The following is a 12,847-nucleotide window of genomic DNA, read 5'->3' as shown; positions in this document are numbered from 1 at the left end:
TTTCTGGAAAACCATAGTTTGAGCGGAGGAATCACTGAAGTGAAGTTTCAGCACTTGAAGGTATTTACTCAAGGCCAAAACTCTCACCGTGCCACAGCAGTTTTGTTGAAAGTTCTTTGAACGTAGTCGAGGTTCAATATGGGCGTCGAATTAGTATTTTAATGGCTGCCAGTGTCTTTGTATGTTACACCGTGAATACGATAAAAATTTTGTCGAATAGCTCATTTTATCACGTGCTTTTTCCGTACTGAATTTTGAACTAATCTCATGATCACATGAACGATAATTAAGATCTCTTTCCACGCGCAAACTCAACATGGAACAACAATTCTTGACCCTAATAGCCAGTAGGTTGCGGGAAGCGCCATGTCAAACAAAGCCAGTGGATTTTAAGCTTGTTATGGCCAGCACATACTATATCGGATGCACGACAAGGCTTCATCTTCGCCGTCATAAAGACATCTTGGTGATACAATCAAAGATTTAGCGGGTTTATTAGCAGAACAAGGTAATGGTGGAATGAAGTGGCCAGTTCTTTAGAGTTTCTTTACAAATTTAACGGTTTGGAAAGGTCTTGTGTGTGCAGATGACGCTCGGCCGCGGGGTATTAAGGAAATGTGAACAAAGGGCAAGTCATCAGACTGGGTGTGGCAACGTCATACTTGGGTTACCATACTGCCCCGTATATGAACAGCTTGGATGAGTCAGTTTAGGTTGTCATAGCCGTTGAGATTAACCAAGGAAACTTGATAAATTAAGGTCAGCTGTTCAAGAATATCCTTCAGTCTGTCGAGGGCGCGCAGAAGCTTGTTGTTTCTACTAAAACGGAGCAGTAAGACAGCCGTGTCCACATCGGGGATCTAAGATGCGAAGGTGTCAAAATGACTGTTAGACGGAACTATAGTGGCCAGCATATGGTGGAAATCGAAAACAGCATTCAGTTGGGCGATCTTAGTTCGGATAAATGGTACTGCGATGTATAATGATAGTAATAATAATAATAATGTTTGTTCCCAACTTGTGGGTGGCATACTGTCTGGTATGATCTTAGTTTCACAGTCAGAATGGAGCATGACTGGGGAGTTGTGGGGTTGCGGGTTGTACAGAAAGAGGACAATGTTATAAATAGTGGGGAATATCCGATGATGTAGTAATAATAGGTTTCTTTCCCAACTTGTTGGGAACAACGGGTATGAGGTCCGACTGGTTCAAGGACAGCCAGGTGGCATGAACTAAAACTGAAAACCATCGCTTGCCATGAGTGACCTTGGGTGGTTAGGTAAATGGCCGGAGTCACAACGAGCAAAAGCGGCGATGAAATTGGGATGATTCAAATTAATAGCACATGACAAGTTTTGTCTCAAAAATGTGGTTTAATCTGAAAGTAAGCAGATTCACTTGTTGCACTGTTGTATGCAAGTCAGGTGCGGGGGAATAGGTCGAGTGGGGGAAGTTGCTAATACATAGGGCGACCCGAACTCCGTATACCGATTTGAACTTGTGCATGGGGCAGGCAGAACTTGCAGCAAAAAAGCCAGGCTAGCCAAATCTGAGCGAAAATTCATTGGGCACGGGAGGGTACTAGAGATGAATCCCGACCTTGACGTGGTGGTCGGGCTTGAGCGCTGCAATGATCCCGCGAGCTACACTGGCTGGAACTTTGTTCCACAAGGTACAACCATACCAGGAAAGCCAAAGTTGACCAGCCAGACCAAGAGCGGCGAGACCCCGCACCACGAGTAATCGCGACACGAGGCCGTCTGGGGGTAAGCCGTACTGTACTCTGCGGCGGGGGTGTGAAGGCGGTGAGGTGTTCCACCCCGAGCGACCAGTACGTCCGCATTTATAAAGAGGCGATGCTGCCTTCCCACGAGGAAGGACGGGTTAGAAAAGGTCGGCCCCAAAAACCGCACACTTCGATCGCCCAACGGTTGACCGTGACCACCGGCGCATTATCCAATACGGAATGAGACAGTAATGCCTTATTCCCTGCGCCCTCGGGTTAGGCCAACCCCCTGCAGCCGAGTAGGTCAGACTATTGAGTCATCAGCTCCGGGCAGGGTCCTCAAAGAAAAACCTAAATTTTTCCACTGCCTCGTGGGTCAGACTTTTGAGTCGGAGGCTACGGTCAGGGTCCTCGAAACAAAACACTGCGTCCTCCCACTGCCTTGTGGGTCAGACTTTTGAATCGGAGGCTCAAGATGGGGTACCTCAACCAAACCCCTTCCTCGGCCCGGGCAACCGGGAAGTATCATTTGCCCGCGCAGTTCAGCGTCCACCGATGTCCCTACCCAACCCCTTCCCACCGCACAAGCAAACGTTGCTGGGCCATTTGACTCTCAGCTATCTGACCGAAAGGCCTCAGGCTCCCCGCTGCCCACGAACATTAAACAAAATAACACCTTTCTAAATCCACGAGATCCTCTCTATGTAGGAGCTTTTAACGTCCGTACTTTAACTGAAGATAAAAACTGCTGGAAATTGTGACTACATGCTTGATTGGGCGAGGGGTTGCGGTCAAGAGTCTGCGGGGTTGACATCTCACTGGGTACGACAGTGGCTTGCCATCATCGCGCTGACATGCTTCGGTTAGTGAGCAGCCCCGTGACGGTCGTGAAGGGTCGGAGAAGGTATACGCAGTTCCGTGGCAGCTGGTCCTGGGTGAGACGGAGATTGACACAGGGAGTTATGCAGATGTAGGCTCACGGATAATTTCCCTTTTGTTGGAGGTCCTTTTGAGTGTACACCGGACACCAGCCAGTTTGAATGAATAACAGTTATAAGGGGCACTCAGGCAACTGCAGTCGACGTTTGAAGCTTGGAAACAGGGGCGACGTGAAAGAAGTAGAATGAAAGCATTAGCGTGTGGCGGGTTTTAGGAGGTATGAGATTCAGCGGCGTCAATGGAAAAAAATCTAAAAGGAGATGACAGTATGCTAAATGAACCCAAGAAAGGTGAATACGTTTGTTGATCTAGAAGCACGGTACTATTTGGGACGGGGTAGGCGCCTAGTTTTAGGAAAGTGAAAACTTTGTCGCCGAGGTAACTAGCGAGGGGCTAGCCGTTGGACTAGTTGAGAACGGACGGTATTTTTTGCTTACCAAAGCGTCATGATATCGGGGTGTGCAGAAAGTGGGGTAAATGTGAGCAGTGACAGTAGACAAGTAAAAAACAGACAAGCAACGGCTTCCCAGATAATTGATAAGAATCATAGCTTAACTGAGGTCTACTACATCAATCTAACAGAAAGTGAGGTTAAAGATCGCTACTCGCTGAGTCGCTCCTGCCACCTCCAGAAAACGAATGGTGCATGGCAAAAAACAGCCGTTAAAGGCTAGCTGTGACTGATTGTTATCAGGAACTCATAAGTCATTAGTATTTTGTGCATTTGATCGCTCTAGATGACAAGAGGGAAGAACGTGTGCGCTGTTTTGATGATAAAGTGAACTAGGGTGGCGTGACCCCAGTAAGACGAAAGTGGCAACAGTTTGCACGCCGTGAGCCTCACACGTCACTCTCAGGCTACCACATGCATGAATGTTTTTTAATATTTATGTATATATATTATATATTTTTTAGAACAAACGGAAGGACAACTGTCGTCCGTTTGTATTTCTTGGTGTTGTTGGGCAAGTGACAACCGGAACAAAGCCAATCCAGCCACAGACAAACAGCAACGCTGCTCTTTTTGGTTTTCCTGAATTAAAGGCCAGGGTCAGAACTACCGGCGAGTGGCAATACACGCGTTCTACTGAAGGGGTGGCGGGTATACGAATGCACCATGGTGCAACGTAACAGGGCGAACCCGTCCAACGCACGAGGTTTTCATCCCTCGTGAACGCTACCAGATCTGCAAGGTGGAAAACCATCCAAGCAGTCATAAGTGCGGTTTGTGCATTAATAAATGACTCCAGCTACCAGATATTTTATCCGGTCGGGGGGGAAGCCAGGCCAGGAAAACAGCTCAGTCGTTTCGAGCAAGCAAACAGCGAACAGCTATTGGAAGAGGCAAGTCGCGGAAGTAAATGAAACATCAACTAACTTTTGAGCAATGAGAGTATAATAGAGATGCTCAGAACCTGTGTACTATGGTTAAACGAAGACGAAGCATTGGTCTTAACCACTCTGTCAAGTAGAGACGCACCAGTGTTGTGTGTGTGAATTATTGGATTGTGGGACCAAACAAGTATTTCATTCATAGTGCATCTTCAGACCGCCCATTTGATATGTGTGCGCCGCGCGTGTTCAGGGGATACAATATGGTTCGAAACAGCGTGGAACTGAGGCTTTAGTTTGGCTGAGGTTTGTTAAATCCAGCCAAAGCAAAGCACCAGACATTAAACAGAGCTGATAGAGTTACACAGGAGTGGGACCAGGCTTGAAGAATTAGGAATAATTGGGCTGGATACAAAAGCCTAAACCTGGAGGAGGGATATGCAACCATCTCAGTGGAGACGGGTATGAGAGCGATAAAGTGGTGGGGCATAGATAAGAACACTTGAGAGGGTGGTTGTCGCACTTGCGGACTAATGCTACGGGTTTCAGGCTGGTAAGTGTAAGTGCTAAGACCCAGTAGTAGCATAGCCAGGGCGAGTGCGCAGACTAGAAGGGCTTATGGCCTATTTCAAAAGTGTCTAGTGTAAGCTGAGGCGCGAAAAAGCGCTCAGCTCCCTCAATGGAAAGGTAAGAATCGATGGTCTTTCGAAAACCTAAGTGAGATGAGAGATGATGAGATGGTAAATAGATAGATAGTATGTCTAAAGGCAGTTCGATATGTCCACAGTGAGAGTAAACATCCAGAGTTATGGATATTATAGGGAGTACAGGAAGAAATTCAAAGTGACAGCCATGTAAGCCCGCCGGTAGATTAGGCGATGCAGAAGGCCCAGACTCAACCTGATGCGCCTTAGCCATAATGAATCCAGCTCAAGTGACAAGCAACGTATACGATACAGTAGTGTGGATGACACCGGAAACAGGGTCTTAGTAAACGAGCGCTGCGTATTCTCCACAGCAGTCCGACATGTCTGTGAACACTGTGAGGCGGATTCAGGTCTTACAAACTGTTTGAAAATGGTAATTAAGCAGAATTTATCATAGGAGGGTTGGTGAATGTAAGCGCAGAACTTGTGAGCTATAACGACTCTGTACCCTGCATGTTGGTTGAAGCTAACTGTACAGGAATACCTGAGGCCTGGGTCTCTCACTTCGGGACGAGTAGGAATGGAGAGTACGTTAAGAATAAGCGTCCCAGGAGGAATTTGGAATCGATGTGACAGCGCTTGGCATTTTGGAACAGCGAAAGAAAGACAGGAGTTGAAATACCAGAGTAATAAATAATTCAGGTCAGACTGAATGTTAGCATGAGTAGCAACAGAATCACTGGCCTTAAACGTGTAAGATATCTTGATGTCATCAGCAAACAGGAAAGGGGATCCAAGGGTAATCGAGTCGATGACGTTATTAACGTATAGTAAGAACAGCAGAGGGCCAAGCACACTATCCTGAATAACTCCACTGGTAATGGGGAGGGCTGAGGGGGAGGTATCCCCGATTTTGGTGGCCTGGGTTCTCCCAGTGAGGGAAGAAGCGAACCATCGCAGTACTGGGCCACCAATCCACGTAGCTTGTAATTTGTTGAGGAGTGCACCGTGGGGAACTTGGTCGAATACCTTGCGAACATCAAGGTAAATAAGGATAATACACTATCCGGTATCGTAGGCGGACGAAATATGATTTAAGAAATCAACCTGGCATGTGTTAGCTGACCGCCGTGCAATAAACGCATACCGCCGATTGTTAAAGGTTTTGTTGGCGAGCAGGTAGTCCATGACCGGGACTCTGATGAGGCGCTCTAGCGTACGAAGGAGTAAGCAGGTATGGTGGATGCCAAGATCGCCGCGGTTCGTGGACCTGACTAATAATGTGGGACAATCGTAGAGTGCTTCCACTGACTAGGGACTGTGCTAGTGATAAGGGGGATATTAAAGAGATTAAGGATGAGGGTGAGGAATTCCGAGCCACCAGCTTTTAAGATAAGCGAACGGATGCCGTCAATGCCCTGGAAACTGGAGTCTCCAAAGCAAGCGAATGCCAAATTTACGTCAGACCTAGTAACAGAGAGTGTGTAGTGGTTGGGGCTTGTCTCGTTAGCAGATGTGGCCGCTTCATAACCAGGTGGCGAGCAATAAGTAGATAGAGTCGATGATGAGGGAACATAGCAGCTAGCGAATTAGGAGTTTAGGGATTCCAAAATACCAGCAGGGTCAGAGAGAGGTCTTCCGTCAGCAGTCACAATATTCGAAACTGCAGATGAATTTGAAAAGCAACGCCGGCGAAAGAGGCGCCCCAGCATCTTACGCTGTAGAAAGTGGGCTATGGCAGTTGATTCCATAAGATTTTGAGGGCGAGTTTGGTCGTGGTAGTATCAGTCATAAGTTTTTATCACAATAAGGAGGCAGAGGTCATGGGATTCAAGGAAGAGCCTACGATACTTTCTGAGTTTATGGCGTATAGCGGGTAATCGTGTGGCTGGATGGCAACCAGAAGCATAGGAAGCTCGTGTGGGAGCAACTAGATATAATGATGGTAGTAAGTTGCCGTAAAAGTTGTCAGACACGCTTTGTGTGTCATCAGAGAGAGAAAACTCGTCCCAGGTCTCATGGCGCAATGAGATTGCAAAGGCTTCAAGAATGCCCGGATAAAGGATAAAAGAGGTTAAGGGAGGAAGATTAGCTGAAGGCAGAGTACTCGTCCAGCTGCAAGTTACAATACACTGGTCTCTGTCAGGAAACATCGGGCCAGCAGCAGCGGTGAGACACAAATACCCGTTGACAGGGGCAATGTCCAGGATGTGGGTACCGCGTGTGGGTTGCCTTACAAGCTGGGACAAGCCTTCGGCAGTAAGTTGGGCAAGCAGAGGCGAAAGGCGCAAAGGGGATTTTGATGAGACCAGGCAATATCAGGAACGTCGAGATCCCCAACAATTAGTTTGCTTGGTTGAGACAGAACTTGAGTGTGATAAAGAAGCGTGGATAGACGAATAACCGAGCTAATCCAGTGTGGAGGGGGCATTTACATACACCCGAGGATGAACGGCGGGTTAGCCCGACAGGAAGAAAGCCAAACAGAGTCTGGAGTGTCCGCCAGTAGTGGATCGTCAGTGGTGGAGACTTCCAATTCAGTTATAGCGTATATGAGGCGGCCACCTCCACGGCGGTGGGAACGATCAGAACGGAAGATAGTGTATCCCGGAGGGGAGATAAGGGCATCAGGCGTGTTAGAAGAGAGCCACGTCTCTGTTGGACGAGCTATAGTGGAGTTAGCTTGGGTGTTGTGCAATTTAGGTACTGGAGAGCGGGTGCTGATTAGAACAACAGAAAGATTGCTAGCGGGATCGGGGGAGTTGGGTAATGTGGCTAGCAAGAAGTTGACAAGAAGTTAACAGAACAGAAAGCAATTGGGTCCTTATGTCGCACGCAAAGTTTGCTTGCGGACGCTATAATGCCAAACATGCATTGGAGCAGTTTCAAGCCACGATGTATCCGCTATGCATTAGAGTTGACGAAAACTTCGTGTTTTTATTAACTTGGCGACAACTTGTTACTGACTTACAATGCACTCGGCGACACAAAATTGTTACGCGTGGCACTGGGCGCTGTGTTGGCTCAGAACTTTGAGGAATTATGCAAGCAAAAAAGAGGCCGGCGCATCCCAATATTTCATATTAGGAATTCCAAAAGGGTCACCAATCGCCTGCTAAAATCTGAATATATTCAAACTGCTGTGATGCGGCACCAGTATTCTCGTTCCTCTTGGGCTCTACGCCAGTTGTGGTCTATTTACATTGAGAAGAAGCGTATTCTTGAACTGTCTACTCGATTTTTAGCCTCTTCAAGAAAACCTAATTCCCCTCCCACGTTTTCACCCAGCTTCAGCGGTATGCGAAAATTAGCCAATACATGTTACATGAATTCCGTTTTACGGGCCCATCCCGCCGCAAACTTTGTGATGAGTCATACATTTTTCCGATATTCTGCCATCCGTCAAGAAGTGTCGATATCAGAACACGACATCCTTTGACCGTAAACTGACCAGCGTGTCTCGCAGAACAATCAGTGTCTACTAGATCCTTCAAACGCAAGCCGATCACCACATGTTACACGCTCCCGTCACTCAGCTGTACAAATTAATTTGGTTCCATGTGCTTCAGTGTCTGACGTTGCCGGTTCTCCTGAAGATGGTTCCTCTGTTCTAGTCAATCCAGCGTTTATTGCCAGGGATCCATCTGAACCGTTGATTCCCGGGGGTGGATCTAACGGTGAGTGTTGTGAATCACTCGGCATAAGAATTCTCAAGAAAAACTTTCGGCGGCTCTCCAAGAAACCAATCATCTTGTTCCCAACGAGACATCCGTTTATCAGGAGCTGTAAAATATACTTAGAATGCTCTGGTCGGACCAACGAACGGTTTTTAGTCCAGGCAGTGCTCCGTATTTCATTTGGACGGCTTAACATGCACTCAAAGTTTATAGAAAACAAGATTCATAAAATTCCTCAGCGTCCTTTTAGGCCGGCTCAAATCCCAATTGCATGATCTTTCTGGCATGGCCCCACTGAATTCGCGTAATTTTGCCAATATTAACTTTCGAGGTCATGTTCGCCGTTCCAAATGCAACGTGCTGAGAAACCCACTCCGGAGCTCAGGCTAGTCCTCTCTCATGATAGCGACAATGGTGAGGTGAATGAGTGCAGCCTAGAAGATCCAGTTGACCAGTTCTTGAGCTTGGCGCCAGTTGGCAGTCGGAGCGAGTGCAACGGCAAATATGGTCTTTCTGCCACAAGCGCAAGTTTTTGTCCATTTAGCCAGAGAAGTACGAGTCAAGTGGATCAGTCACATCTGAATACCATGGCTCTAACTCCATACAAAGTGAACAAATTACCTTTCGTATCAAGGTAGGATCATTGGACGCTATATCCGTTAATTTCGCGAAAGCCATTTTTTCTGAGATACGATTGTTTTTTGTGAAAGCTATGCTGAGACGTCGCCAGATTGACGTTTACTACGGTTCGCGATGTTAGGCCACGAATAACTTGTCCCATGACCACCAAGAGTACACACGCCAGACGATTTGTTCAATAGATTCAACTCGGCACTTTTTCCTTCCTCTTAAAAACCGTAACATTAGCATGCTTAACTTTTTGGGCAACCCTCACTTCCATAATGATAAACGCAAGAGACTGCAAAGTTCACTACCCGCACGAGTGGACCACCTCCTGCGACTATGTGAAACAAGGGCGTAAGCATATAATAATGATATAAATGATAATGATTACAATGTTTGCTCCAAACTTGTGGGTGGCATGCCGTAAGGCATGATCATACGATTTAAGACAGAATGAAGCATGACTGGGGGTCGCGGTTGAGGTGATTGCGCAAAACGAGGAAAATGACAGAGACAGTTGGGATATCCAGTGAGATAATAATAATAATAGGTTCATTTCTCAACTTGAAGGGAACAATGAACATGATGTTCGACTAGTTCAAGGATGAATTGGGCTGACATGAACTAAAAGCGAGAACCACTGCTAGCCACGAGTGGCCATGAGCGGTTGAGTAAATGGCCAGAGTCACAACAAGCAAAGATGGAGATAGAATAATTAGAAGTGGAAGCACATGGCAAGTTCTATCTCGAAAAGATGGTTTAACCTGAAAATAAGTAGACCCACTGGTGCCACCGTTGAAGGGAAGTCGGTGTAAGGGTTAGGTTTGCCGGGGGGATAGCGCTACTGTGTGTGGCTAAACGAACACCGTGTACGGAATCAAACCTGTGAAAGGGGCAAACCGAAATTGTAGCAGTAAACCAGGTTGGTCAAACCCTAACAAAAGTTTCATCGGGTTAGAATATACTCGTCCCAGAGGCTGTTAGGGCCGGGTGGGAGATCCGCTCGTATTTGCAATTACGGGCTCCAGTGGACGAGAGGTTGCGGTTGAAATTCTGAAGAAAGTAGTTGCGGGAGTGCCACCACACCGGGTATGGCAGTGCTATTCTACCATCGCGCTGACATAATTCGGCTTATGGACAGCCCCGTAACGGTCGTCAAGGGTGTCGCGATCGGAGAGGGATACCCGTTTCTGCGAAAGCTGGATCTGTGTTAGACGAGGAGAGGGAGTCAGGCCGATGTAGGGTCATGGATAATTTCCCTCTGGTTGAAGGGAAATGTGAGTGCAGACTGTGAAACAGCCAGACCGAATGAATACCAACTGTATGGGGCGTCTGGGCGGCTGGAGTTTAAATTTTAAGCCCGAGAAGACAGAGAATGTGGAAGGAATGGGGTGAGAGCGGTATCGTGTGGTGAGTGCCAGGAGGCATCAGATAAAACAGTGTCAATAGATCAAAAAGCTTGAAGTGGAAGATGGCACGCTAACTGGGCCCAGAAAAGAGCGAAATTGTTTACTAACCCAGGAGCCAAGTACTAGCTCGAATAGAGTAAGTGCCTAATTTTGGGAAGAGAAGGAATTTATCGTCGAGGTGTCCAGCAGAAAGGCCATCCGTTGGACTGGTTGGGACGGATGATTATATGGCGTTACTTCGCATCTTACTAAAAGAACCCGAACGTAGAATCTCCGTTTCTCAAAGTGGGGTTAATGTGAACACGGACAGTTCACAACTAATGGGTGGTCGGGCAACAGCTTCCGGTGGCGTGGTTAGAGGAACCAAACACGTAAGAATGGCGTGAGCGGGACTTCAGAGATACTGCACTAGGTTGCCCGGAGGGTATTAGTGGAGTGGCTAACAACAGAACAATCTAGGAAGGAGGGCGATTGTAAGAGGATGGTCACCAATCTTCGAAACATTACTGCCTGCTTTAATCTGTAAGTGGTGTATTACGACGAAGACATTCATGTCCAATGCTGGGAGCAACGAGTAGATCTGTTCTTTGTTTTGCTGAAGAAATGGACTTTGGTGCGATGTAACCTCTGTTCTGACGAATTCAGATGCAGCTATGCTCGTTGATGTAGGCCACGGGCATCGCATAATATCTTCATGCTACCACAGGTATATTTTGTGACAGACGAGAGGCAAGTTTTTTCATCTGTGGTTTATAGCGTTGGCAGATAAATAATTCAACCGGGGTGAGCACAACACCGGCAGCAACAAACGGAAGTCAGCAGTACTTTTTTGATTTTCTGAATGTAATGGCCAGGTTTAGAACCGCCGGCGATGGGCAATGCACTCGAACTACTCACTGGGTGGCAGGTATATGAATGCACAAAGGTGCAACGTAAATAGGTGACCATCTCTACAGGCCGTGCCTGTCCACCACACAAGGTTTTCATCGCTCGTGCGTGCTGCCAGAGTTGCAGGGTGGAAAACCATCCAAGGGCTCGTAAATGCGGCTTGGGCATCAATAAGTGCACTAGCTACCACTTTTTCTTATCGGGGGAGGACAAGGACAGTAAAGAGAGCTCAGTCAATTCGAACAAGCAAATAACATACAGACGCCGGTTAAGGTAAGTCGCCAAGAAGACAAGTGCATTGACAGCTGCAAACAGGCCCGTTGGAATGGAATGGTGATATTCACGGCGAGTACACTATGACGAAACGGCGTCTTATTGTTGGTGTGAGCTACCCTGTCAAGCAAAAGCGTACCGCGTTGTTGTGCGTGTGTTCAGCAAGGCAAATCATTGGATGGATATATATAGGCGTAGAATGCGTCTCGGTAAGCTCTGGAAGAATGCTAACTTTGGTTCGGTTTTTGTCAGTAGAGTTAGGCCGGGAGCGATGGGCGCTAGACAGAGCTAGAAGAGTAGGCTGAGGTATGGACTAGACTAGTGCGAGGCCTAAGTTGGTCGGGGAAAAAGAAAAAAACCAGGCCAGTAACACAGCACATTTGGATCAAGTAGAAAATCAGGTCCCACATTAGCAAGTCAAAAGGATATGAAGAAATGATAACAGGATCTTTTACTTGTCCGCAACTGTATCGTTGCTAAACTCAAATGTGCATTGGACCCAATTCGTAGAGGTAGGAGAATAGTTGGGTATTAATTAAGGCGGCAGCAGTTTCACGGGTAAGGAACTTGTCTACGGGCTGAGAAAAGTATGGTGGTGCGCGGCGTTTAAAAGCTGCTCAGGAAGGCTGTTTCAGATGCGAGCGGTATAAACTAGAAACGAGTGGCTTAGGCTCGTACATACTAGGAGGTTGCAGGAGTTACGGCGTCTGTGGTGGGGTCGTGAGTATACGTTTGATCCACTCTGCTATAAAGTCGTTTTGGTACAGCAGACGGTAGGAGAGTTAGGTTCAATTTTAACCGTCTGAGTCCCAGCGGATCGAGGCCTAGGATATGACAGCGGGAGCGGTAAAAGAGGGGTAGAACCGGAGGAACAGCTTTTTCGTGAATGAGCGTTGGACACTTCCAATTGCGAGTCTGCAACTTTGGGTGTTAAAGGGGAGAATGCGGGAGAGAATTCCACGAGTGCTCTTACGCAAGGCCTAAAAATTGCAACGTGCTCTGTCAAACTGAAACTGCGCCTGGTAGGAAAAGCTGAACTTACAGAGACCAGCCGTACCCAATAACCGAACACTACATCACTTTGACGGATGTGGCACGTGCAGGACACGGACCAAACGAAAGCATGTCCTAATTGGTCAGAATGCCGGCGAATCCGAGCCAGGCACCTTTGACGCGACGCTTTTCGCCCCCTACGGAGATTCTGGTACGACATTGCGGAGCGCCCTGTGACTACCCTTTAATACAGTGGTAGTAATTTCCCTTTGTCTCCATAAAGGGCCGCGTAGAGCTACCGTGCCTTTTTATATACCATAATGGGCGGAGCAGGAAGCC

At 47.3% G+C, this 12,847-nt stretch overlaps 2 protein-coding genes across 2 annotated transcripts; both read left to right on the top strand.

Moving 5' to 3' along the window:
• Positions 1 to 7,789: 7,789 nt before the first annotated feature.
• On the top strand, positions 7,790 to 8,083 carry T265_11530 (hypothetical protein; the record flags this gene model as incomplete). Its single annotated transcript, XM_009178209.1, has 1 exon — positions 7,790 to 8,083. The coding sequence occupies one exon, from the start codon at positions 7,790 to 7,792 to the stop codon at positions 8,081 to 8,083; it is 294 nt and encodes a 97-aa protein (XP_009176473.1).
• Positions 8,084 to 8,671: 588 nt separating this feature from the next.
• On the top strand, positions 8,672 to 8,959 carry T265_11529 (hypothetical protein; the record flags this gene model as incomplete). Its single annotated transcript, XM_009178208.1, has 1 exon — positions 8,672 to 8,959. The coding sequence occupies one exon, from the start codon at positions 8,672 to 8,674 to the stop codon at positions 8,957 to 8,959; it is 288 nt and encodes a 95-aa protein (XP_009176472.1).
• Between the last annotated feature and the right edge of the window lie 3,888 nt (positions 8,960 to 12,847).

Source organism: Opisthorchis viverrini, assembly GCF_000715545.1.
Source record: "Opisthorchis viverrini unplaced genomic scaffold opera_v5_521, whole genome shotgun sequence".
In the NCBI taxonomy this organism is placed as follows: domain Eukaryota; kingdom Metazoa; phylum Platyhelminthes; class Trematoda; order Opisthorchiida; family Opisthorchiidae; genus Opisthorchis; species Opisthorchis viverrini.
This window is presented reverse-complemented; position numbering and strand designations above follow the sequence as displayed.